At 45.7% G+C, this 27,646-nt stretch overlaps 1 protein-coding gene across 13 annotated transcripts in view; it reads left to right on the forward strand.

Annotated features, from left to right (window-relative positions):
- The window catches only part of ADGRB1 (adhesion G protein-coupled receptor B1), a 282,938-nt gene extending 259,521 nt beyond the window's left edge, over positions 1-23,417 (forward strand). For 10 of the 13 annotated variants that reach the window (XM_030266786.4, XM_072925067.1, XM_072925065.1 and 7 more), the window contains 5 exons: positions 744-798; positions 4,372-5,048; positions 5,667-5,702; positions 6,306-6,410; positions 20,628-23,417. In XM_030266786.4, coding sequence (XP_030122646.2) covers positions 744-798; positions 4,372-5,048; positions 5,667-5,702; positions 6,306-6,410; positions 20,628-20,825 — 1,071 coding nt within the window. In that variant the 3' untranslated portion in view covers positions 20,826-23,417. The remainder of the gene's footprint in view (positions 1-743; positions 799-4,371; positions 5,049-5,666; positions 5,703-6,305; positions 6,411-20,627) is intronic. The other 3 variants (XM_072925064.1, XM_072925072.1, XM_041714096.2) reach the window with 1 other exon arrangement.
- Positions 23,418-27,646: the final 4,229 nt, after the last annotated feature.

The raw sequence follows: 27,646 nt of genomic DNA on the forward strand, positions 1-27,646 counted from the left end.
CTTTCTGAAATGATACCAGAAATAATCAGTGAACTCTTCTACCTTCTGCCAGTCTGCAGCTTCCCCATTACTCCATGAAAGCTCATGGCCTGCTGTGACTCAGTTTATCCAGTTCTTTGAAATGTTATCTGCTCAAAGCTTCAGAATAAGGATTAACTCCTCCTGGGAGAAGAAAGGAGTTCCCTTTGGCTGCACAGACCACTTGAAAAACTTGTTCAGCCTTTGTGCCTGTGGGAGACATTGATTTTATATGTTAAGAGTTTCAGAAGCAGACTTGTCCCCACTTCATGTGACTTGGTGACAGATCACAAAAAAGCCCAGTGGGGGTGGAGCATTCCCAGCAGGATCCCCAATTCTCTTTAATAAAGGGTGGGGAATCCACTTAAATTTATGTATGAAGTGATACATTCAAAACAGTTTGGGCCAGGAACCTGTTCCGTGTTTTTTTAGGAGTGTGCATAAATGTGTTCCAGCAAGATATTTCAATCTGCAGCCCAGGAATAAGTGCATGGATGAACAGTTGAAAAGCAATGTTCCAGCTTTATCAATGATAAAATTCAAAAGCCAACAGGTGGGAAAACATGGTGTGTTTTCCATGTTTGAAAATCCAAGCCAAACCTCTCCAATCTCCTGGCAAAGGCTGTGCCCACCTCACTAATAAAGTGGGGGTTTTGCATTTTCCAAGTTTTCCTGTCCTTCACCACCCCCTTTTGACCACATCCTCTGTGTTCTCTGTCTTTCAGACCGATTTCGAGAAGGACGTGGACATGGCTTGTAGATCAGGTGAGCACATCACAGGTGAGAATCAGCAAGTGACCTGGTTTGGGGATTGAACTAGGCCAATTTTTTTCTTCCCTTTCTGTTTCCTTTGTGTGTGTCTTGGTGCCTTGCATGTCCTCACGTGGGTTGCCCTTCCTTTCAACCCCGGCCAAAAGAAAGCAACACCCTGAATTCTCCCTTTGCCTTTCCTATTTTCCTGTACCTCTTTTGGCCTTTTAACTGAGATCAAGCCTTGCATCTGAGAATTTTTTTATTTTTTGTCATGTAACACAGTGGCAGAGAAGAGCATCAAGGAAGAAGAGATGGGATCCATCTCTTCCTACTGTGATTCTTCTTTGCTCCAGCAACCCCTGCCAGGGTGATGCCAACCTCAGGCAGCTCTGTGCTCATGAAGGGTGTCTTTGTAGAAAGTCTGGAATCTGGAGAGCCTTCCCACCACTCCATCTGGCTCCAGGTGCACCTGGAAGTGGTTGGATCTCTCCTCTTCTGCCTGCTCCTTTCTCCTGTGTGCTCATCACACAGGTTCCTTTGGATCCTGAGGATGTGTATTAGTTGACAGCCCCTTTTCCCAATAATCCAGAAGTGTCTGTGCTGCCTGGATTCTCCCTGGCTGCCTGTTCCTCTCTGCAGGTCTCGTCCTCTCCTGGTCCTGGCATGACTGACCTTTTGGCTGAGGTTATTTTTCTTAACCTTTGTACTGAAGCATTAATTTGCCCTCCCGGACTTTCCCCCTCTGCCAAGCAAGAGAAATACCAGCTTGCTTGGAAATTGCATAATTCATATCTTCCAAACCAGGATCTTCCCAAGCCAGGGACAGCACATTCTGTGTTCAGTTATCACTATGACAAAGCTTCTCTTTAATTTTATTAATCTTTCTTTCTTTCCTTCTTTCCTGTTTTCTTGTCTTCTTTCCTTCTCTCTTTCTCTCCTTCTTTCCCTGCCCTGCCTTTTTTCTTTCTCCCCTCCTCTCTCCCTCTCTATAAACATCTACCTGTCCTTTTCATTTATCCTATTCTTTATCTCATCTATCATTTATTTATCTGCTTCTAATGTATTTATCTATAATTCATCTCTTTCGTTCTATCTCACAATCACTTATTTATCTCTGTCCTCAGCTGTCTGTCTTGCTGTACCTGTTATTTATGTATTTCTGTCTGTCAACATTTGTCCCTGTCACTGTGTTTCAGTGTATTGTCTATCACTGTCACTATCATTTATCTGTCTAATATCTATCTATATCTTATTTATCTTTTCCTGTCCATCTCTCTGCCTCACTCCCTCTCCCTGTGCTTATCACAGTCACAGTATATTTATCTCACTTACCCCTGTGATATCTTATTTCATGGTCTCTTTCTGTCCATTTATCTCTTTTCAGGGTCTCTCAATTTGTTTTTTCTTTCTGTTTTCCTGTCTCACACTTTCTAATCTAATTTCTAGCTGTCAGCCTCTTCTCATTTGTCTCCTCTTTTGACACCAAATATCTCAGTCCCAAAAAAAAATCACATGTGAAAAACGTGTGTGGGGCCAAGTCTGAGTCAAGGGGATGCTCAGGGAACATTCACCAGGCATACAGTCAGGTGTAAACCACTGCAGACCCCACATTCCTCCTCTAGAGGAGCCTTTCTGGATCTGCCACCACACCTTTTCATCCCGAATTGAGTTTCCCAAAGGAAGGGAAGGAGCTGATTTAGTTTCATGTGATTTCATGGTAGGAGCCCCTGGATCAGCAGCTTGCCAACAGCCTAAGCTTCTCTTCCTTTGCCAGCATCCAGCTCTAGAATTTGTATTTGTCTGCCTGGAGATTCTCCTCCTCTCATAAAGTGCTATTAGATTGTGCCAAGATAAGTAGTTAATAATAAACCTCATTTCAGAGACCTTTTGGAGCGGTGCATCATCCCATGCACTTTGCTTATTGAATAATAAAAACCAGGAACCAGTCCAATGGTTTCTGGCCATCATTTCTCCTGGAGGCACCATCTCCCCTCTTGTGATGGATCTGGGAAGTGGATGAGGCCACTTAGAACCCCTCACATTGATCCCCTGGTAGGATTTGCTCCAGGGCTCGGTGTTGAAGGCTCACTCCGCTCCTTGCTTGGAGATTGCCAAGTGGAAACCTCTCCAAACCTATTTTCTGCAGCTGATGTGAGCATGGAGAAGAGCCTGGATCAATAAACCTTGCTGGCACTCCCAAGGGAAGGGTTTGACTTGCTCTGATTTATCCCAGAGATGCCAAGATGCTCGTGGCTGCCAGAGTTTTCAGCTTTAAAAGCTCTTTACAAGCTCTTTTTATTCTCCTTAGTGCCCTGGTCATCCTGCCTTGCCTGCTCTGTAGTCTTGGGGAGGGAGCTTTGATCGTCCCTCACTCCCACTCAGAGCTGGTAGGAAAACCAGCATGTCCTCAGTGCCATGGGATGCCCGTCCCACCTCTGTCCCACATGGAGCAGCTGCATAATGTCAGCTCACTCCAAAAATCCTTCTCCTCGGTTCTATAAAAAGATCCATTTACCTATTTTTATTTCCTCCTTGCAATGGGTGAAAGGGGAACATACATTTCTTTTCTCTTTTGCTGTGCTGAAATTCTGGGTAAGTAGCCCACAACACTTTGCTCCACAGTCTGATTTCCATGATTTTCTGATTTTCCACCCGATGGAGACATCAAGGTTGACGTCATTATTTTCCCAAGATCTTTGCTGCAGCCTGAAATCAACTGAGCAATAGATTATTATGCCTGGAAAGGGGGCAAATGATTTATTTTGTGGGCATTTTTGTGTGGGAATGAGTGTCCAAATGTCCTTTACATGATCACTTCCTACTCAGTTTTAAGTTTTCCTCTCTTTTTAAGGAATATTCCCATCACCACTTGCTTTCCTGAAGGGAAATTGAAAATTCCTAAATAATGAGCTCTTACAAAGGCTTACCATGATTATTGGAATGTAAGATTTTTTGGAGAGCAGGTTGAAATTCATTACAAAATGTGGTGTGTTTCAAAATACCAATTTATTAACACTGGGAATGTTAAGGGAAAAGAGCAACCTGAAGTATTGTAGTGAATTAATACAAGAATTTAAATTTCAAGGGGGCTGGAACTCGTTGACCTTTTAAGTTCTCTTCCAGCCCAGGCCATTTGATGATTTTATAGTTGTACGAATCATTGATAATGTTGTATTTCAGCTATTTCCTGTATCTAAATAATTTTTTTACACAAAAGCAACCTTTTATTTTCAAGAATTCTACTCCACAGGCTAATAGTGTATAGAGTTCATATATACATGCATATACTAGATGTACTAAATATCTAAAAATCTCTTTGGTTTTCAGGGTATTGTTATCAATATGTTGACCTAGATGGGAGTTTTGGCCATGATTGTGTTGGAAAACTCATATCACAGAGAATTCTCCCAAAATAACAAAGATTTCTCCTCCCTAGCTTTAATTTTGCCTTCAGTATCCTGGATTTTAAAAATATAAATAATGTTAAACACTGTTCTGCCTCTTTGGGAGAGGTGCTAGCGGGAAGTGACTGTGGGAGGTGTCTTGATGTGTCAACAAAATGCCAGGTGAGGTGCTGAGGACGCTTCTCTGTCTCCCCAGTGCTGAACAAAGACATCACCACGTGCAGAACCTCAACCATCACGGGGACCCTGAAGCGCCCGTCGCTGCCCGACGAGGAGAAACTGAAACTCAACCACCAGAAAGGCTCATCCAACTTCAACAGTCTTCCAGCCAACGTCTCCAAGATGCACCTTCAGGGCTCCCCACACTACCTGGGGGCCATCAACCTGAACGAGTTCAGCAACCACTCCCTCACCCTGAAGAAAGACAAGAACCAGCCGCCAAAATCCATCTACATCTGCGACGGGGACATCTTCAAGAAGTTGGACTCGGAGCTCTCGCGGGCGCAAGAGCAGACCCTGGACACCAGCTACGTGATCCTGCCCACCAACACGTCCACCTTGAGGGCCAAACCCAAAGATGAGAGCAAGTACAGCATCAACATCGACCAGATGCCTCAAACACGGCTCATTCACCTCAGCATGGCCACCGACCCCGGGTTCGTGGTCAAGAGTCCCCCGCGGGAGCCGGTGACCATGGCGTGCAGTGAGGTGCAGGGTTCCTCCATGATCCAGCAGCAGCAGCAGCTGGCTCCACAGAACATCTCCAACGAGTCACAGATTCCCAACAGCCTGTGTGACACGGGTGACTCAGGGAACTCGGGTGTGGTGTCCAAGAGCGAGACCGTCTCCACGCTCTCCATGAGCTCCTTGGAGGTGAGCATGGGAATGGCGGCAGCGTTCTCAGCCCAGAGTGGTGTTCTGCCCTCAATCCCAGCCACTCCAGGGGGTTGAAAAGAAAAACTTTAGGGAAATTGTAGCCCAGGATGCAATGCCAGTATCATATTACCCTGAGGGACCACTGGCATGTGATCTTATTTCGGAATGTAATGTCACAACTTCCATTGCAAGATCAACTGTTTTTAGCCCTACAGGTGCTGCAAAGTCAAAAAAAAAGTTAATGTATCAAAGATTATTTATTTAAATGCCAGGCACATGGCACATCTTTTCACCTTTATATCCTTTACCTTATTTCTCATTTTGATGATTTCAGACATGGTACAGATGAGAAAACCCCAGTGACCCAGGCTGGATGGGGCTTGGAGCAACCTGGGATAGTGGAAAGTGTCCATGCCCATGGCAGGAGGTTGGAACTGGTTGATTTTAAGATCCCTTCCAACATAAATGATTCAATAACTCAAAATATGTGGCGCTTCTCATCATGAACAGCCAGAAAAACATTTTTAAAGGTGTAGAAAAAGGGAAAGGAGAAGGACTTTTCCTGTTTTATTCTCTTACTAACCTTTACCCATCTTTTTCTCTCCTGAATACCAGAGGCGAAAATCCCGGTATGCAGAGTTAGATTTTGAGGTGAGTACATCCCTTTCTAAATGTTGGTCCCAAATTTTATGAGCCACCCTCTCCAACTATCTCACCCTTGCCAGAGCACAGGAAATGCATGTTCAGCCTGCTCATACATGGAAAGGGAAATCCTTCTAGAAGCTGTCCTGCCTCTCCTTCTGGGCAGCAGAAGGTAGAAGTGAAATGCAGACTGGTCAAACTAAAAAGAAAATGAGATTGTGGAACATTTTCTAATTAAATGTTTGGGTGGGCTCTGAACACATTTACAGAGATGACAAACTGAGGAAAGGCTGGGCATGGGGACAGGTATCAGTTAAAGAAGGGCAGCAAACCTTCCTTAGGATATTGTCAGTCAAGCTCAAATTCTGCAGCATAAAAATTTGATTGTTGTGTCTTTAAGCGTTTTTTTTAGGTCAAAAATTAGTATTTTACACTTTCTCCTACCATCTCACCTTGAAAATAAAGGCAGTGCTGCAGTGGGTCCTCAGTAAATGCTGAAGGTATTCCAGGCACCTGCAGGGAGACAGAGTTGGGGTTAAATGATGTAACTCTGGTGGGAGGACATGTTCCTGATGGGGTTTGCTGATCTGTGGCCCTTTTTGCTTGCTCCAGAAAATCATGCACACGAGGAAACGTCACCAAGACATGTTCCAGGACCTGAACAGAAAACTCCAGCACGCAGAGAAGGAGAAGGAGTCTCCAACAACGGACAGCAAGGTTAGTCAGACACTTCCAGAAGCCCTCTGGTGCCAGCAGGAGCATGGGAACCAGCAGGAAATTGGTTTTCTACCATGCATCTTGCAGAAAACACACGCACACCATACAGCAGCCCAGGAGGAGGATGCCTGTCCCTGTGTCTGTTCGTGGTGTTGTCTGTCCTTGGCATTCCCTTCCAGGTCATCCCTTTGTGCCCTATTCATCCACTCCTGGGTAGGAACTGGAAATTGGGTTGACCATGAGGAAATCTGGGTGGAAAGTGGAGAGGGCAGAAAGAGGGGAAGCATCTCCCTTCCCTTGTGGGGCTGAGGCAGAGACCACGGTGGCAGTGATGGGATATTTAGGATGGCCACAGCAGTGGGATTTAAGGTGGGATGTTGGGACCACATTCTGGGGAGTGGAAACTATTAAATGTAGGTTATTTGTGACAGCTGATATGTGGAAATGAGCAGGTCCAGACAAGGCCATGAAGGTTCTCCAAGGGCTGGAGCATCTCTCCTATGAGGAAAGGCTGAGAAAATTTGGATTGTTCAGCCTGTAGAAGAGAAGACTCATAGATGAGCTTATTGTGGCCTTTCAGTCCCTACAGAAGCTGGAGAGGGACTTTGGCAAGGTCAGGTAGTGACAAGACTATGACAACCAGCAAGGGGTAAGGGCTTTAACCTGAGAGTGAGTAGGGTTAGATTGGATATTAAGAAGAAATTCTTCATTCTGTGGGTGCTGAAGCTTTGCCACAAGTTGCCCAGAGAAGCTGTGGCTGCTCCATCCCTGGAAGTGTCCAAAGCCAGGTTGGATGGGGTTTGGAGCAGCCTAGGATGGTGGGAGGTGTACATGCCCATGGCAGGGGATTGGAATGAGATTATTTTCTATAGCCTTTTCTAACCCAAACCATTCTGTGATCCTGTGATATCCATGTTTTTCCTTGACAGGAGCGAAGTTCCAGGGAAAAGGGGACACCTTTGAAGTAGACAGACTTAGGGAAGGGCCTTTCAGCCTTTCTTAGGGACAGAGATCTGGGACTAGAAAAAAATTATCAGGAGCCTTTGTAATAATTGGTGTTGTAAATAATAAAATAAGGAAGAGCAGGCAGATGGCACCTTCCATGTGTCTCAGCCAGCTGGGCAAGGACTGAAAGGCTGCAAGGAATTCTTACAGCTGAAGAGAAAAACAAGCAGCAGAGCCAGGTTGACAGTAAGAAATTAAATTTTCCTGCACTCAGGAGAGAGGCAAGGTGAGCTAATTATAACAATTCTTGGTGATTTGTAATCAAAGCCCCTCATGACAAGAAAGTCATTGAGGGGCTGAGGAGAGAAGGGCAACAAAGATGGAGAAGGGTCTGGAGCACGAGTCTGATGAGGAGAGCTTGAGGGAGCTGGGGGGACTCAGCCTGGAGAAAAGGAGGTTCGGGGGGGACATTCTACTCTCTAGAACTCCCTGACAGGAGGGTGGAGCCAGGTGGGAGTCAGTCTTCTCTCCCAGGTAAAAAGGGATAGAACAAGATGAACCAGCTCCAGTTGCACCAGGGGAAGTTCAGGTTTGATATGTGGAAAAAGTTCTGCAGTGAAAGTGGTGGAATCACCATCCCTGGAAGTTCAGAAACCATGTAGATGTGGCACCTGGGGACACGGTTTAGTGGTGTCCTTGGCAGTGCTGTGTTGGCAGCTGGATCAGTGATCTTGGAGGTCTTTTCCAGCCTCAATGAGTCCATGATCTAAGACAGATCCAGGATGTAGCACCCCCCTGCAGTGGGGCAGATGTGGCACTGGTGGGGCTTATTTTGGTGGGACTCCCTTGGAGGCAAGAGCAGAGATCAGAGGGTGATGGAAGAAGAGGTTTGGGGTTTTTTGGAGGGAAGCAGAGCACTATAGAGCCTTTGGTCTGTGTTCTGACCCCACATTGCTGTGCTGAGCTCTGGGTCTGCAGGTTCAGGTCAAAGAATCCTGCCTGGCCCAGAATCCCAATGCTTCTCACTCAGTATCACCTCTCTGGGTTTGGTTTTTTTTTTTTATTTTTTTTTATTATTTTTTTTTTCAGTTATTTTAGTACGACGCAGCTGTAAACCCAAAAAATGCTTAAATCCAGTGTAAAAGCTAATCTGTGGTCTGTTTGCAGGAGAGGTTTATAGATTGGGAAGGTTTTAGCATTTCAGAGATGCATCTATGTAGAATTAAAGTTGCCGCTGTCAGCATCAAAGAGCTTTGAGCTGCTGAAGGAGGTTCTGAAGGTGGCTTTTGCATATTGACTGGATCTTTTTCAAGTTGGCAATTTTCTCTTGGATTTAACAGGAGAGGGGGGAGCTTGTGAAGAGCAGGATTGGCAAGTCAGGAGTGGGTATTGGTTTAAAAAACATCCAAAGCAATACAAAATAAAATAAACAGGTTTTTTCCCAGCCCTTTTTCTACCATTTGCTGCTGAGGACCCCGCTGGAACTCAGGCCTCATCTTCAGCTCACCCTGAGGAGGCAAAGAGCAGATAACGGATTAAAGGAACAACAAAAGAATGTTTTCTCTTTCATGTATGTTTAGGTTATAAAACGAGGAGTGCTTCTTCTGATGGCAGTGATAAATCAAATCTTAGTGTAAGTCTGGCTTTCACTTGCACTGCAGAGCATCATGGACCTATCCCAACCCCTTCTGTGACATTGTCTTGGTTTGAAAGACGTGTCTGCTTAGGAAGGCAGGAGCCTTCCCTGAAATGGAAAATGCAAACCCCCTCCCTCCAAATTATTATAATTTTGAAATTAAGGGGCTCTCAGGCAAAGATAGGGGAGTAGGAATTACAGTTCTTTATTAGGAGAATTAAAAATACACATGTAATAGTACAAAAAAAAAAAACCAAAAAAAAACCAAAAACAACATTGACAGAGTCAGAACAGGCCCTGACACCCTGTGGGTGAGGGAGGTGGCAGCAGTCCTATCCCATGGTGGCTCAGCCCTCCTGCAGTGCCAGCTGTGCTTCTGCTGGAGCAGGGATCCTGGACAAGGGGGGAGTTTTCCTCTGGAGCTCCAGGGGTGGTGTAGATGGGCCTGGTCTTCCTCTGGGAATTCAGTGAAGAAGAAAGCTGCTCCTCTGGGAATGCAGTGGGAAAAGGCTGCTGTGGTGTCCCAGAATCTCAGATTATATCCAGGTAGGAATGCTTGGCTCCTCCCCCTGGGTGGAGCATCTCCCAATGGGATGATGGAATTTTCTCAGCCATGCAGTGACACTCACTGGTCATGAACAGAACAGATCTCCTGGAGGGAGGATTGGTTGTGGGAGAGATAAAGAAAACTGCCCAATTAACAGAAGATAACTGCCCCATCTCTAACAGATTGCAATAGAATACACACCCCAGCTAAATCTTTCAATCTAAGACAGACATGAATCCAAACATTCCTTAACCAGCGAAAGCTCCGTGCCTTGGCATGAGCAAGGTCATCAGGATCCTGGAGTACCCCGAACCCTTCCTCATCCCAGAGCAGAAGGGATTTTTCCTTGGTCTGCTCCATCTGCCTGCATTGCTGTTCTCTCTGATTTCCCTTTTAAATAAACAACCACAAAGTCAAGCTCCCAAGTCTCTCTCCAAGCCTGGCATTTTCCCAGCCTCTCCTGGCAGCATGTCCCATTGTCCTCAGTCCTTTCCAGGATACAATGCTTGTCCTGATTATGCTGTTCCTTTCTCCTCCCTCAACACCAAGGTCAGAAAAGTGCTGATAAAACTGGAAATAAATGCCTGCATAGGACAGGCATCCTATGGATTCCTAGGAATGGTGCTGGCCATTTTTAGGGATCAATTTTTTAGGGATTTTATTGTAGATTTTCATCCACACCATACTCCAGTGCATTTACCATATCACACTAAACACAAGCTCCTTTCACATGAATTCCTAAATGATCAGATTTTAAGGAAACACCAAGAGAAGAATGGGATGAAGGAACAAATTTTCAGTCACTTTAGGAAAAATGGTGGAAAATTCAACCATCTCATTTTATTTACTGTTGAGAATTTCTCCAGCTTCAAGGGTAAAATATAATTTTTAGAACTCCTTTTTGAGGGGTTTTCAGCCACAACACAAGCATTTATAAAAGCACATGTATTCCTCCTTTTTAGGTATCCTGATAGATGGAAACTTGGGATAAATGTTAGTGGTATGTACACTCGATAAAGAAAAATGTCCTTTGCTCACTGTCTCAGAAAAGTAACTGGCAGAGCTGGAAGCATAATCAGGACTCACAGAATCATTGAGGTTGAAAAAGACCTCTGAAATCATCAAGTCCAACCACTAAACTGTGTCTCAAAGTGCCACAACTAAAAATTCCTCCCAAGAGGCAACTCCACCTCTTGGAAAAATTTTTGCTAATATCCAGCCTAAACCTCCCCTGGCACAACTTGAGGGCATTTCCTCTTGTCCAATTCCTTGAGAGACTGAGTTGTAGGGAATTTTAAATGGAGACGAGTTTGGGGATGAATTCTGCTTTTCCATCAACCTGCAGTTGAGGAGTCCTAATCCACATCCCACTGGGATTGGGGTGTTCCCACTGCCATCAGCTTCCTAATGAGAATCTGTCAGAATTATGGGAAGCAAGAGAGTTCCTGGAATGCCAGTCAGGTCTGAATCTTGCTCATACTCCAGGCATTCCCAGGAATGTGGCACTGGCCACAGTTACTGTTGCACTGCAGTTATTTTGCTGGAAACCAAAGCATATTCCTAATGATGAACTAGGCTGAGCCTCAGAGTACAGTAATAAAGAATTTCCCTTCCTTGGGGAATAAACATGGATTTTTTCCATTATTTCTTTTCCAGTTTATTACATAAAATTTATTCCATGTGGCACATAGTTTCTTTTGCCTGTACCTCAACTCTAAAATGCTCCCACTGGAAGCACCCTCAACTATTCCTGATTAAAATCACGTTTTCCAGCAGGATCCACGTCAGAGCACACAGGACCACACATCCAGGTGGTGTTCAAGCCTTGGCCACCTCATCCCTGCAGCAGAAAAACGTGGTCACACTCAAAATGGCTTTGAGCTGAAGGAGGGACATTCAGATGGGATATTGGGAAAAATTTCATCCCTGGCACAGGCTGCCCAGAGGAGCTTTGGATGTCTCATCCCTGGAAGTGTCCAAGGCCAGGTTGGGCAGGGTTTGGAACAACCTGGGATAGTGGAAGGTGTCCCTGCTCATGGCAGGGGGTGGAATGAGGCAATCTTTGAGATCCCTTCCAAACCATTCAGGGATTCTGTGATTTGTGGCTGTATGGACTGATCAGGGATGTAGACACTATTTCCCAAAGTTAATTTTTCCATACTGGGGAATTAAGATTGGAGCAGGACGGCATCCAGCAAGATCTGATGACAGCCAAGTTGTAAAGTCAGGTTTTTTTAATGCACTGATGGATCTCTGTATGACTTTACAATGATCCTGGCAGGTCCCTTCCCACTCTGGATATTCTGTGGCCAGTTTTTTCTCCTTGCAGTCTTCAGCTTCAGGTGAGGCAAGAACGGTGGAGTTGATTTTCTTCCTAACTCAGAAGGAAGTTTTGGGGTTGTAGGCAGGAATTCTTTGCTCATGTTTTGCTGGAATTTGGGACAGATGTTCTCTGACCACCTGAAGAGATGGAAAAATCTCAAAATAGCACCTCAGGAACAGCTGGTTTGCTGTGCTCACCCTCCTGCCAAACCTGTGGAGGTTTCACACTCTTGCCCTTCCATTTAATCCCAGACCAAACTGGAAGCTGATGTAGCCCCTGAGAGAAAAACTGAATGAGCTCTGTGTGTGTGGAATATTTATCCCCGACACCTTATTTGCAACCAGGAAGCATCAGAGGAACCAAAGACTTGGAGACAACCACAGCAGGATTTGCATCAAAATACCCAGCTACCCCCACCAGGCATCCTGATGAAAATTTAAAGCTCTCTTGGTGTCTGGGATGCACCAAACCCTCATTTTTAAGGCTGCAATAAGCAGTGAGTGGCTTCCACGTGGATTATAAATCTCTCTTTCTATACGGGAGATTTTTTGATGTATATTGGAGTGTTAGCTTGGGACTGACTCAGACAGCAGAGTTCTTCCTTCCTAATCACTCCCATCACTTTGACTCCTTCTTTACCTCCCCAATTGCTACCAAAAAAAGAAAAAAATCCCATTGTTGGAAAGCCTTGCTGCAAGTTTGTTTCTCCCTTTCAAAGCCTGACCTTTGCCTGGCAGACTGCAGGCTCCACCATGCAATTTCTTCCCCTTTTTCCTCCTAAATACACAGAGTTACCCAGCTCTGAATTCTTGTAGCTGAGAGCTCTTCACATTAAAGCAGAGTAGTGGTTATTTCCAAGCTGCTTTGTACTACACAGGAAATATTTTTCCTGTGCAGATCTCTGTTCTCAGGGTTTAACATCTCCAACTCTGCTGCTCCCTGGGAGTTAATTGCCAAAGAAATTCCAGGGTTTGGGCTGGACATGGAGAGGGGTCTGTGGTTTTGTAGGCTTTTAAAAAAGCAAAGGTTTTGCTTCTCCTACGCTTTGATAGCAGTGGAAGTGGTGCTCCTGCCTTCCCCCTCAGCAGGAAACCTTTGATGCAGCTCCATTAGAGAAGCTGGAATCACATCCATATCTCTCTTTTCCTGCCAGCATCTGGCTTGGCATTCATTTTAAACAGCAGCTCTCTGCTTGTGCCGAGGTCAGCGCTGGACAGAGCTCTGCAAATTCCTTGGATTTTCTCCTTCTTGTTGATGAGCTCCCTGCCACATTCAGCTCCCTGCAGTTGGAATGGTTTTTGCTTTGGCTCCTGTCCTGCAGCTCACATGCAGGATCTGGACTCAGTTTATAATTCAGAGAATCACAGAATGGTTTGGATTGGAAGGAATATTAAAGTTCCCCTCATACCACCCCCCAGCCATGGGTAGGGACACCTTCCACTATCCTAGGTTGCACCAAGTCCCATCCAGCCTGGCCTTGGACACTTCCATGGATGGGGCAGCCACAGCTTCTCTGGGAAGAAAGCACAACTCTCAAATCCCATCCCAAATCCCTGTTGATCCTGAAGAGCACCTGCTCCAAATCCTATTTTAAAAAGCTGTAAGGTTTTTTTCTACCTAACTTTTCCTTATTTCCTTCTGGACAGTGTTTCTGTCTTGATTCCTCACTTTCTTTTCTCACAATGAGATTTTTTCTTAGCTTTTCTCTATGGGCATCTGGAGACTTGCCCATTCAACCAGCACTGGCTTTGGCAACCTAGTGGAGTTTTGAGAAAAAAGGACCATGGAGTCACAGCCAAAGGGTTTTAAGATGACAGAGGGCAGGTTTAGATTGAATATTAGGAAGAAATTCTTCCCTGTGAGGGTGCTGAGGCCCTGGCAGAGGTTGCCCAGAGAAGCTGTGGCTGCCCCATCCCTGGAATAGTCCAAAGCCAACTTGGATAGAGCTTGGACCAACCTGGGATAGTGAAAGGTGTCCCTGCCCATGGCAGGGAGGTGGGATGAGATGATCTTAATATCTCTTCCAACCCAATCCATTCCCTGATTCTATAATTCTGTGATTTTATGAATATTGATGGATATTGCAGCTCATCCCCAGGCAGGGCTGTGTCTCCCTGGTGTGCTCTGCTGCAGGAATTGGAACATTGGGAATCTGCTGGCTGGGTGTCCCTCTGCAAGGGAAGCTCCACGTTTGGGAAGGGTGTCTTTGTGTCACATCTTTAATCCTCTCTGCACTGCTTAAAGGCAAATTTTAACAGACCAATTAGTAAAGCTTTTACAGGGAGGAGCTCTGCATAAAGTCCAGTAATTACCGCAATAAATTCTGTTATGAAAATGGCGTCAAATCTTAATTCAGTCAGCCATAAACCATCTGCCGGCTCCCAGGTATCAAAATACACCATCAATCAGAAGTTCACCTCCTCCTGCAGATCATCCAGCACCTTTTATCCCAAAAATTAGGGGACAAAATTTGTCCCAGAGAAACCTGTTCCCTGTATCCTCTGCTCCAGCACCAGGCAGTGCCACCAGCACATGGAAAATCCTGGTTTTTTATACTCTGAAGTATGAATCATTCTTTATAGAGTCTAAATAAAAGACCCTGTGAAAAATCACACTTGGGGTGCTCTTGGTCCCCTCCTGGATCCCCAGTTGCCCCCATGAGGCAGCTTTGAGAGTTTCCAGGATTTTAGGGAATTTAGTCCTCCAGGTGGGCTCTTCACAGACCATAAGCATTGTCCCAGAAAAGGCTGGGATTGGACCAGCTGGATATAAAAGCAAGGATGCTCTGGAAAACAGCCTGTTCCTCATGCTGGTGGGACCACAGGTGTTCTGGGCAGCTTTTAGGCTTTTCTGAAGTCAATAAAAGAATTCCTTGATCCAGAGCCTGTTCACCTTCAGCTGTTTGGCCTCACTAGAATTTGTCTCACAGCCACCCCTTCAGGACGGATGAACTTCAGGGAATACAGAAACAGAAGACAAATGTTTATAGCCCAGCAAATGCTGGGTATTTCAAGTTTCTTTACTGATCTCCAAGTTAAAACCACAAATTATTTCTACTTTTTTTTTTCCCCCCAATTTAATTTAATGAAATTCTGAACAAAGCCAACCACTTCCTTTTATTTTGCTTTTCTCCTAAATGAAAAGAAAAAAAAAAAGGAAAAAGCATGATTTTTGTAGTTCAGTAGCATAAAATGAAAGAACTGCGGCTACTTGTTTCTGAGAAGGAAAATTCATCATTCTCTAAAGAAACAAGACAGCTTTCCCATTTTCTAATCACTTTTCATCGACATTGATCTGAAGATGGATTAGACGAGCGTGAGCCACATTTATCGTTCAAATTCCCTGCTCTACGCTCTGAATAACTTCATCCTGGTCCTGCAGTCATCAATGTCGTGGGGAGAGACCATTTGGGTCATGAAATATCCTTCAAGTTGACACCAGAGGCAAGGAAAGCAGCATGGGAGGGAGTTCCAGGGGAATTATCACCGAGTGCTCAGCGGAAGGCCCTGAGTTGCTCCTCGGTTATTCAGGGTAACCATAAAAACTGGCTGTTAAAAAATTAAAACTAACAAAAAAAAAAAAAATCAAAAAACCCCACAAAACAAAACTCCACAATACAGGGAGGTGCAGCTTGAGCAGTTCACGGGCTTTGGCTGAAATGGGAGATCCAGGCTGGGCCTCAGAGCAGACTCTGGGACTGTGTTTATGCACTGCAGGGATGCTGCTCCTAAGGAAAAGAGCTGGGATACAGGAGCTCGGCATGAAGCCAGCCAGAACCCCTGGAGGCAGCACAGGGAAGTGTGCAGGGTGAGGGAGGGGATTCTGCTCCTCAAATCTGCTCTGGTCAGACCCCACCTGGAACCTTTTGTCCAGCACACAAAGGCTGTGGAGCACCAGGATGATCAGAGGGATGGAGCAGCTCTGCTGTGAGGAACAGCTGAGAAAATTGGGATTATCCAGCCTGGGGAAGAGAAGGCTCCAGGGAAACCTTAGAGCCCCTTCCAGTGCATAAAGGGGCTCCAGGAGAGCTGGAGAAGGCCTTTGGAAAAGGGATGGAATGCCAGGGCAAAAGGGAATGGATTTAAATCAACAGAGGTCAGCGTTAGGTGGGATATTGGGAAGAAATTCTTTCCCGTGAGTGTGCTGAGGTCCTGGAACAGGTTGCCCAGAGAAGTTGTGGCTGCCCCAACCCTGGACATATCCAATGCCAGGGTGGACAGAGCTTGGAGCAGCCTGGGATAATGGGAGGTGTCCCTGCCCAGGGCAGGGGCTGGAATGAAATGGTTTTTAAGGTCCCTTCCAACCCAAACCATTCTGTGATTTTTGTGATGATTCCCTGAAGACCCAGGGTAAGGACCCACCACCATCACCTTTCCATACCCACCACGAGTCCAGCACAGGTGACTCTGCAGTCTGCCAGGACCAGCTCCAGCAGAAGGATGTGTCAATGAGCACTTTGCCTCTGTCCTTGTCAGAGAGCTGGGGGTTTTGTTGGCACTGCACCCTAAACACCTTTCATCCCAAATCCTCTCCCTCCACCTTAAAAATTTTCAGCTAAAATAAAAATCAGGGCTGAATGAAGGAGACTCTCAGTGCCACCAGGATGATGAACACCTAGAGTCTGGAGCTGGTTGTACCCCAGCTCTGAGTGTGGGTGCTCCCTCCTTTCCCACCCTTTTTTTTTTTTTTTTTTTCCTCCACAATCCTGGCACCAGGCAGGGACTGATAAACATTTCCCTCCTTCCCAGAAGCTGCTGGGCTGTGTCAGGCCGGAGTGATGGCTCTGTTCCTGGCACCAGGCCAGCCCCAGCGCCTTTTCCAGCCAGATTACACATCCCTCTCTCCAGGATTTATTTCTTTTCTATGCATAGCTGAGCTTTCCCCTCCTGTCTGCAAGGATTGCAAAGACCCCACAGTGAAACTGGAGGGAAATGCCAGGGTAGGAGCATGAGCTCAGTGCCTGTTTCTCTCTGCTGCTCAAGTGGCCAAGACCCCATAAAAACTTTTTTCCATATGGAGGGAAAGAAAAGGGGAGCTGTTCCCAGGAGCCTGCTACCGATTCCCAGGGTGCCCTGTGCCAAGAGGAGATTTTCTTTTGTCTCCCAGCATCCTTCCCAGAGCTCTGCCAGGCTGATTAACCTGCTCAGAGATCCCAGTGGGCACAGAATCCTCCTGCAGCCACCCCTGAGTCAGCACTTCCCTCACAGCCTCACCAGAGAAGCCTGATCCTTTCCTGAGAAATTGAGAACTAAAAGCAAGAATCCCTTCTTCCTTTCTTCATTTTCCAGAGCTCTTTTTCATCTTCTAACTCGTGAATTAACACCTTTGTGGTCACTAAGCCCAGGTCGATATCACACTGATAAGGAGGATGGAAATCACCATGTGGGGTCAGACCCAAGGGCAGTTTCTGGCTCTTCCCCATGGCAGAGTGAAAAGGAGCTTGGAGAAATAAAAGGGCCAGCCTTTGAGGATCTTCAAAAAGATCCCCAAAACTCCAGGAATTTGTGCTCAGAGACCCCTTGATGCAGAGTGATGTCACTTCACTGGACAGCACCGAATGGATGCTGGTTTTGTGAGTGTTTCTGTGTACTTTTCATGAGTTTAGAAGTTTTCAGGATGGACAGAGGGCTGTGGAAAGGTGTTCTGGAGGTTGGCTGGGCACTGTGGGCAGGCCCAGCTCCAGGGATTCACTCCTTGGTCCTCTGGAGTTCCTTTGTTGAAACAGATTTTCCCAATCCCCACCCTCAGTGGTCCATTCCTGTCATCCACAAGCTTTCAGAGCTTCACAGACCTCTTTTACCTCCAACCATAATCTATTTTAAGGCCTGAAGGCTGGAGTTTGCAATCTTTCCTCCCACAGGACATTCTCTATAACTTTATCCATGGCTGGAAACTGGCCACATTTATCATTTTCCCTTTATCCTCCTCTCAGGAATCCCACAGAGTGCCTGGAATATTCAACATGAAGGTGCAGAATGGAGATGTTCACTGCCAGAATAATATTTCCTGTTTCATTTTCTCTCCCTTTCTTAATTCTTCTCAACAACTCACAACATTTAATGTCTGGGGTTTGAATAATTTTTGTCACCCTTCGGTGGTGTTCCCCAGTGACAGGGCTGATCGGAGGCCACTGCTGTAGATGTGAGCTCATCATTTTTTCATTTTGTCGGGTTGTTTTTTTTTTTTTCCTCCCTCAATTTCTGTTCCCTCCATGGTTTTGCAGCTCCTCTCGCTCACTAGCCCATGACAGGGAGGGCTCTGAGGTTTGCTGGTCACGTTCAGGGTGCATGATCAGATCTGGGCGCATCCTCCCAGCATGAAGGAGAGGCTGAAGGTCAGGAGTGTGGCAGATGGAGAGAGATTGCTAAAACAGGGACTGGCTGCAAACACAACCTGATGCTGAAGGTGGCCATAAATAATGCCATCAAAAAAGGGCTCTTGTTTGAGGTGAAAAACCAAATTATTTATTAACTTCATGCACAAGATCACTTGTGCTGCTCTCTAATACAGCCGTGGACATCAGCAGCTTCGAAAACTTGTGGCATTGCAACAGTGGTGGGAGAAAAAAATGTTTTTCATTGAAACAAATATGTCTTGACCTGTTTTTCTTCACCTCTTGGGAAACTTAAATTCATTGAAATTTTTGCTCTATTTGTGCTTTTTTTCTCTGTGTTCCTTCCTACTGTGTCTTTTCAGGTAGACTGATGGTCTCCAAAAAACACTGTAGGTGGAAATTTCCCTTCAGGAATCCTCCAGCTTGTCTCATCAAGGCACTCACAAGAGTTAAATAGGTTCCACTTTTTAGTTGCAGTGATTCTAAAATAAGTTCCAGAAAAAATAATGGAATAAATCACGATTTTATCACTTTTTCTGTTATATTAGCATTAATCGCTGTCCTATTATTTCATGGAATTAAGTAAGAATAACACCAGCAGCATAAGGAAAGCTCTGTATTGTGGAGTTTAATGAAAACCTCAGCTGTAGATTTCAAGAAACTGAGAATTGAGTGTTTTACATATGAGCAATACTTTTACACAACCTGATAAAAAAAAAAAAAAACAAAACCAAAAAAACCAGAACAATTTACAATTTCCTTTAAAAATAATTAAAAACTTATTTTTCTCCCTTTGAATGAAAATAATTTCAGAATGCTTTCACTTCACTTTGAGATTTTACCTGTTTTTTGCTTTCCCCACCTTCTAACCACCCAGAGCCTTCCTCCTGGGAGTAGTTAGGTGCAGGACCAACTTCAAGCACATCTTATTTTTACAATAAATTTTGGACAAGCAGAATTCCTGACCCAAAGAAAGCTGCCCCTGCAGGGATAATTCCACAGCAGCTTTCCTGTCAGCACTGCAGTGTGGAGCTGGGACAAACGAGAGCCTGGCAAAAACGTCTCAGGGAAGGACAAACCGAGGAGCTGAGGCTGCTGGATGAGCCTGCAGCAGATGGGGATGGAGGTTTCCTACAGAGCTACAACGCTCTCAGGAGCATCCTGGAGTGACCCCACAGCCTTTTGTGGCTTCATCTCCCCTCAGTCATTAGATTTTGGTGACAGCCTCGAGCTGTGTCCTGGTGGCGTGTCCCCTGCACATCTGGCTTCTCACCTTCTCTCCAGGGTTTTCCCTCCTTGTTGTCATCCTCCATGAGCCGCTTTCCTCCCATCCCAGTTGGCAGGTGGCTCAAAAGGGCTCTGAAATTACCAGGGAAGTCTTTTCTTGCCCAGTGCTGGAGTGTTTTTGTGGCGATAATGAACTGTGAAAAGCATCGCTGGTGTTTGGAGGGGAGAAGTTGAGTGGAGCAATTAATTAAAAACCTTTCCTTTCTACACCCACTGAGGAACACACTCATTTTCCAGCCCCTCAGCCCTTCCCAGAGCCTTGTCTCGGTGCATGTCAGCAAAAACATGGAAAAATTTTCTGGATCAATATCCATGGTGGGGTGCTGTGGGGAGACTGGGTCAACAAAGCCTCCAGAGCTTGGTGTGGAGTTGGTGGAAATGTTTTCAGCCTCCAAGATAAGCTCCAGCTCCTCAAGCAGCATGGATTTGGTTCCCTGATGGAGCAGGGAGTAGGTTTTGCTGCAGTTAAAGAGTCTATAAATAGCTGTGTATCAAATGCAATGGGTGTTCAGGAAGACCTCATTGTAATCTCGGTTTCATACGTGGGTTGGGTTGGAAGAGACCTTTAAGATCTTACAGTTCCGATATTTCCACCTTAAATCCTGTAGTCCCATGGGCAGGGACAGCTTCCACCATCCCAGGTTCCTCCAAGCCCCATCCAAGTTGGCCTTGGACACTTCCAAGGATGAGGCAACCACAGCTTCTCTGGGAATTCCATTCCAGGGCCTCACCACCCTCAGAGGGAAGAATTTCTTCCCAATATTCCATCTAATTCTACCCTCCTTCATCTTAAAGCCGTCACCCCTTGTCTCGTCACTACATCTGTGGAAGTTGAAAAAGATCTGATGTTCTCAAAACTACACTCAGTTTTTCAGTAGCAAAATCCTCAGCTGAAGGCTGAAGTATCCAGTCATTAAGTGATGGAGGTGGCAGTGGAAAGAAAAACAACATTTTCTTCTTGAAAATAGGCAGTTTGTACACTAAATGTAATTTTCATTGATAACCCCACTTTATTTTGGATGAGAAGCTGCATGGAAAAAATGATTTGTTGATACAAGAGGAGACAAAATCATGGAATTTCTTGCATTTTCACTAACTTTTCTTTCTTTTTCTCTCTCCTTTCTCACACTTTCCTCCTCCTGCAGCAAGAAAAACAGCAGACACCAAACAAGAGACCCTGGGAAGGCATCAGGAAAGTCCAGTCTCCGCCATCATGGGTTAAAAAGGACATCGAACCTGTGGCACAGTCTCCCCTAGAACTAAAAACTGTAGAGTGGGAGAAAACAGGGGCCACCATCCCCTTGGTGGGACAAGACATTATTGACCTTCAGACAGAGGTCTGAGCAGAAAGGGAAGAAAAAGGACTTTTTTTTTTTCCGGAAAACAAACGAAACAAACAAAACAAAACCACGTTTTAAAGAAATGATTAAATTAAATCGGAACCGAGGGAGAGAAGTGTTTGGTTTCTTTTGAAACCTTTGGTAAGATGGAATAACTTTTGTATTGTTCTCAGCAGAGAGGGGGAATATTACTTTATAGAGTATAGTAGCTGTAGGTTCAGGACAACACGAGCTTTCCCAGGCAGGACTGGAGGAGTGAGCCTGGAAGAGAGCGAGGAGGAGGAGGAGGAGGAGGAGGAGGGTGGGGAGGGGCTGCAGGGGACAAGCCCTGCCAAGATGCTCTCGGGTCGCTGCCGCACACCAGGAGCCCTCCTGCTCTGCCACCGGGAGGTGTGGAAGGATGCCCAGCAGCCACCACAGAGGGCCCAGAAGATCGGGGTTGTTTGGGGACACCGAGAGGGGACACCTGCGGGAGCCTCACTGGGATGTGGCACCCAGCCTGGAGGGACGCCCCTCGCTCCCCCCGCCTCTCCCTCGCCAGCTCATCCAGGAAGGAAGGAGATGGGACGTGCCAAGAAGTGGCCACAAGGACATTGCCACTCCTGGGTGCCACGCCATGACCTGGCATTGGCGCACGGTCACAGCGGGTCCCCGCGGAGGGGGACACGGTGGAAAGGAGAGGTGGGGCTTCCTCCTCTCATCCCTCCCCGGCGGAGGAAAGGACCAGCTCCAAATCTCCAAATCCTGCTCGCCCCATCTCCAGGGAGAGGGTGGAAGGTGGTAGACAACCAGACCAACAAGAAGAATGTAGGTCATGTCATTGACTGTTAAATAGATAAACTCAGAACTCAGCACGGGCCTTGCAAAGGTCCTCTTGGCCTCATCCTTTTTTTTTTTTCTTTTTTTTTTTCTTTTTTTTTTGTTCTGTTATTTGTCCTTGCTTTCGGACTCAAATTTATTCCAAGCTGCCCCTCCCTGGAAGGCAGAAAGAGAAAAAGGGAAAGACACATCTGCCACTGTACCTGGAGATATTGGTAAACAGAGACGTTGCCTTAGGACATTGAGACAAACTGACAACATGAATAACGTCCACTTGGAAACAAACAGACAAAAAAAACAAACAAAATAATCTATTTTTTTCCTTCTTCTTTTCTTTTCTTCAATAAAAAGAGAACTTGAAACCCGAGACCTTTCTTTTCTTTGGCTCTTGTCATTTCGAATGCCTTTCTGTGCCGTAGGACTGCTCAGGCATGGGGTGAGGATGCCACCTGCTGAAGGTGGAAGGCAAGTTGCTCCGTGGAAATTTTGGGATGGTGGGAATACACAGCCCCTTCACCGCTGGCTTGCAATGTTCTGTTTTGCTTTATTCGGTTTGGGTTTTGGTTATTTTCCCCTCGCTGGCTCTTCTCTGCCCTCCCCACTGCCCAGAGCCAGCAGCAGGTTCATGGTCCTACAGGAAGGAAGAGGTGGAGCTGATCAGGAGAGCAGGACAATCCTCCTCATAAAATGCAGTATTTTCATTTCACTATGAAAAAAATATTTTTTTTTCATTTAGTATTTCTCAAGGTTATTTACAAAAAAAAAATGAGGTGTCTACATTTCACCCCAAAAAGTGTTGTGCAGTATTTTTATCATTAAAAAATATGCCAGAGGCATTAGACACAGACTTCATTTTTTTATTATAAGTTTTGTCATTCCCAGCACTGTCTGTCTTATGTTTGGACCAGCTCTCCCAGTTTTGGAGGTGGATAAAGAAAAATCTCTGGTTGTGAGTGGCCAGATTGTGCCAGATAGCAGCAAAGCTTGGTCAGGTTCTGAATTATTACTGTGCTTGGGTCTCCTTTTAATTAAAAAATACCAAACCTCACAGTTTTAGGGAAAAATGACCAATGGGTACATGATACCAAGCAATGCCCCCAGCTGTGCTTCCCCCATGGGGAGGTGTTGCTTGATGTCACAGATTTCTGCCTTGACTTCCCTTTGGGCCACCTGGGTGATCTCCAAGGACAGTGGCATTTACCTTACCCTTAATCACAGGATGTGAATCAGGATGGAAAGGACAACTTAAATAAATCCAAATAGTTAAAAAATAGGGAAAGTGGTTACTCATAAAACTGTGATACTATTGTTCAATTTTAGCTTATTCATGAAACAGGAAAGCACAAAGGCTTCCCTCAGATGCTGGGTTGTATGATATTGTAATTATTATAATTACACATGATGAATTTTAGCATACAGGTATCTTTCTACTGTGTTTTAATTATTTTCCCTTTTTTTTTTCCTTCCCTTCCGCCCACTCAAGCCTGCCTTCTTCACTCCAACCTTCTCCGCTCACCCATTCACTGCAGCCGCCTTTGCAGGACATTAACGATGTTATGTAATTACAGAGATAAATGTTTGTTTAAGAACTGTTGATATTCGACTTTCTCTGCTCAGCTCCTCCGGTTAATCCTGTTTTCTCACCTTCTGCCCTCCTTCCATGCCTTCCCCTCCTTCCTCTCTCTGTTCTTCAACACTTTTTTTTTTTTTTTCTGTACAGTTTTCAGAGCACAAAATGAATGTGTCTTATTTCTAATAAAAGAGGTGGAAACTCCAGCCCTGTCTGCTTTTTAAAAGTGCTCCTGCCTGCATCCCATGTGTGCTTTGCATCTCTCCTGGGGGTTGGGAAACCTCTTCTGGCCCCACAGCTGCCATCTGGGCTTTCTACTCTCTAAGAGTCATGACACGGGGCTGAATTTACCCAAATTTCAGCTTTGTATCCTCTCCACTCCTATAAAAATATACATCTCTATAAAGTACATTTGCGGGACATGAGGAATCCCCTTTTCTGTGCAGTGCAGCTTTTATTTAGGTTTCTCAAACCCACAGCCTGATGCCTCCTTCCCAATATCATGAGATGTGAAGGGCTGAGATTTAACACAGATCTTGCAGCATTTCTGCCACAGGACAGGGGTGTGGGGTTAAAGTTTCCAGCAGGGCCATGGTAATTCTGATGCCACCCTGCCCACATCCCTGCAAAGCCAATGGTCTGGGTTGGAAGGGACCTTAAAGATCATCTCATACCAACCCCCTGACATGGGCAGGGACACTTTCCACTATCACAGGTTGCTCCAAGCCCTGTCCAACCTGGCCTTGAACACTTCCAGAGATGGAGCAGCTTCTCTGGACAACCTGTGCCAGGGCCTCACTTCCCTCACAGGGAAGAATTTCTTCACAATATTTAATCTAAATCCAGATCTACCCTGCTTCAGCTTAAAGCCATTCCCCTTGTCCAGTCCCTCAGTACCCTTGTAAGAAGTACCTCTCCATATTTTTTTTTTTTTTGGTTGTCTCCCATCAGGTACTGGAAGACTCAACCTCACCTGGATTTCCCTGGCACCTCCTGCATGACCAGACTCTGAGCAGGAGCTCGGCTCAGTGCACAGGGGTTTGAGGATATCACTTGGAAAATGTAAAATAAAAAAATTAATTGAGCAGTAAATTATTCACTTCCTTGGTGCTTATCCTCAAATGGATGAAATCTTCCAGGAAAAAAAAAAATTGTGTATTTATCTCCCTGACTCTGCTCCATCACCTGTTTGATTTTAGGATTATAGGCAGGACTACAGGAAACATAAATCTTGGGAAAATGGGCTCCAGGACTGCTGCTCTCCAGAGCCTTCATCCAAAGCCATCACAGCCCAGTAGGTCCTCAGATGTAATGATTTATCTTGGCCTGGCTGAAATAATGTGGCTGTCCTGACAAATTTGGAATGACTACAGACCCGTGGGGCTGCCTGGAGGTTCTTAGCCCAATCCCCCTTCCCTGAGCCATTATCCAACATTTCTTCAACCAGCAGCACTCGATGGTGAATCCCAGACCTTCATCCTTCCTATGGAGGTGTTTCTCACCCTACATCTGCCATCCACAATCCTTCGTGGATTTAGCAGTGCTTGGTTGGACTTGATGATTTTAAAACTCTTTTCCAAACCGAAGAATTCAGCGATTGTGTCGCATTAGGGAAGGGCGTGGCACTTCCTGAGGTGGTGCGCTGGGAGAGCAGGAGAACCCAAACCTTGGATCACTGGCCTAGAGCTCGCTCAGGAGGTCCTGCTGCTTCCCACCAAAGGAGGCTGGAAGGAGGCAGCACTTCTCCTAACTGTGCTCCTGGGACTGTAAAATTAAAGCAGTGCCAGAGGTGGTGAGCGCAGGAGGTCAGAGTGGTTTTGGTTTGCACTGGTGGGGCTGCAAGGGAGGGTCACTGAATAGTTTAGCTTGGAAAGGGGCTCCTGAGGTCCCCATGAACTGTCCTGTGTCCCTGTGATCCTGCCTTGTGGCCATCCCAGGCTCTAGTCCTGAGGCAAAGAGAGAACACCTGGGGACACCTCACTGCAGCCTCCCAGTATTTAAGGGATGGTTATGAAAATGAGGGAGAAGGACTTTTTACATGGGTAAAAAGGTGATGAAAGGGCAAAGGGACTGGTTTTAAACTGAAAGAGGTGAGATTAAGATGAAATATTGGGAAGAAATTCTTCTGTGTGAGCGTGGTGAGGCCCTGACACACCCAGAGAAGCTGTGGCTGTCCCATCCCTGGAAGTGTTCAAAGACTGGATGGGGCTTGAAGCAACCTGGGATAGTGGAAGGTGTCCCAAGGCATGGGGGTGGAATGGGATGATCCCCAAGGTCCCTTCCAACCCAACCTATTCTTTAAATTCACCATCATCTCACATGGATGAAGCACAGCAATGCTGTGGAGGTGGATAAATTGTACATTGCACATGCAAGAATTTGTATGTCTTGTTTGCTAAAATGGGAAAAACACGGCTGTGCTGGAAAATTGTGAAGAGTCTGAAAATGGAAGAAAATGCAAAGTCTGTTGCCTGGGCTGCTCTGAGGGATTCACTCAACCCCTTAACCAAACCAGCGGTAGTTTGGCCCAAAACCCAGAGGAGTCCAAGCCTGAGCCAAGAACTCCTCCAGGAAAACCACAGAGGAGCAGAGTGACACAGTAAGCGTTGATGCACGTGGGCTTGGAACAGTGATCAAAGCATGAGTAACAGGTGCCTTTTCCAGGGCTCATTTATCAGGGAACAGAGAAGCTCGTGGGTACAAGGAGCTTCATTCATACATTTCTATTCGATGCAGTTTGACTCTGAGCTGACCACTTTGGTCCATAAATAGGACAGCCTACGGAGCCTTCTGTGACCTACCATGGAAGTGATCTCCTCCCCTGGAGCTGGGACACCTCCCAAGGTTGCTCCTCAAGGTTGAGAGACCTTTTCCCAATATTGGGTCTTTGGATGAGTCCCCTTTGAGTTGTCCCTGAATTCCAGCTGGACTGTGTGCCACGAGAGTCTCCCCTGGAGCAGGGACACCCCTCAACATTTGAGATTCCTTGACAGAGAGGTCCTTCCTAGGCCAAGGTGGAGAGATCTTCACCCGTGGCAGATCCTCAGTGAGTTGCTGATATCAAGCTGAATTAATAATGTAATATTGCCAACCTATGTACTTGGCAATAATAAACTTTGTGTGGACAATTCCATTAGACATAAACCATTGCCCAAACTGAGACTAAGCTTGGACCTAAATGCACCTTGGCTCTGTCAGGAATTTAGACAGCACTCTGAAATTTGTGACTCAATGGAAGGGTCTCCTTTACCCTTTTGTGTCTCACATCTCTCTGTAAATCCTTCTAGTTTGATTCCAGCTCAATTTTCCTTTGTACATTTCTTCCATATACTAAATAACAGCAAACTTTTCTTTTACAACATGACATTAACCCTGCTTTTGCTGATACATTTTACAGTGGTCCTCTCAGTGATCTAAATCACCCCCTCACTACAGCTGCCCATGTAGGAAAAGGCCCATGTGGAGCAAGAAAACATTCCAGAGAGATTTAGGACCAGCACAGGAGGTTTTTCTCTCCAGTCTCTCTTTTTTGTGACTCAAGGAGTGCTTGGGCTCACTCTGCTCTTGTCTATGTCCCACATGAATCAAGGCCTAAGGTGAATATCTCTTCCTGAGCTCCTGTTGGGACAAGATCTAAACAGAGAAATAAAGAAAGAAGACTGTTGTTGGGTTTTTTTCCCCTTCATAGTTTCCCCAAACCACTTGTAGCAGGAAGAAGTCAGAGTTGTTAAGGGATCTCTGTGGAAAACATCTCCAGGTGCTTGTTCACTGAGATCTATTTTCAATCACTTCCAAAAAAGTCCCAGGACAGTGATGTGGGCCTTACTCATCTCCTGTGTCCCAGAAAGCACAAATAAAGAAAGATATCTGGAAGATTAGGAAGGAATAACACAGCTTCTGAAGAGGCCATCAGCCACCACACTGGCCAGAGGGGCTGTGGCAATTTAGCAGATTAAATCCCAAGAGCATACTCCTGAATGAAGTCTCCACCATCCAGCTGCTTCACAGATGTTTGTTTCTTTGAAAAACCACATTTCCTGTCTCCTGGGGAGACTGAGAGAGTCCTTTGAACTTCAAATTTGTGAGAGAAAGGACAGAAGTTGGATTTTGGAGAAGAAGAGAGGACAGACGGTCCTGATGGTCAGCTCTGGATGGTCAGGGAGACCCTCCAGTGCCTAAAGGGGCTCCAAGAGAGCTGGAGAGGGAATTTGGACAAGGGCATGGAGCGACAGGACAAGAGGGAATGGTTTTAAACTGAAGAAGGGCAGAGCTAGATGGGATATTGGGAATAAATTCCTCCCTGTGAGAATAGTGAGGCCCTGGCACAGGTTATACAGAGGATTTGTAGATGCCCCATCCCTGGAAGCGTCCAAGGCAAGGTTAGATGGGACTTGGATCAACCTGTGATAGTGGAACATGACCCTGCCCATGGCAG

Source organism: Taeniopygia guttata, chromosome 2 (assembly GCF_048771995.1).
Source record: "Taeniopygia guttata chromosome 2, bTaeGut7.mat, whole genome shotgun sequence".
Taxonomy (NCBI): domain Eukaryota; kingdom Metazoa; phylum Chordata; class Aves; order Passeriformes; family Estrildidae; genus Taeniopygia; species Taeniopygia guttata.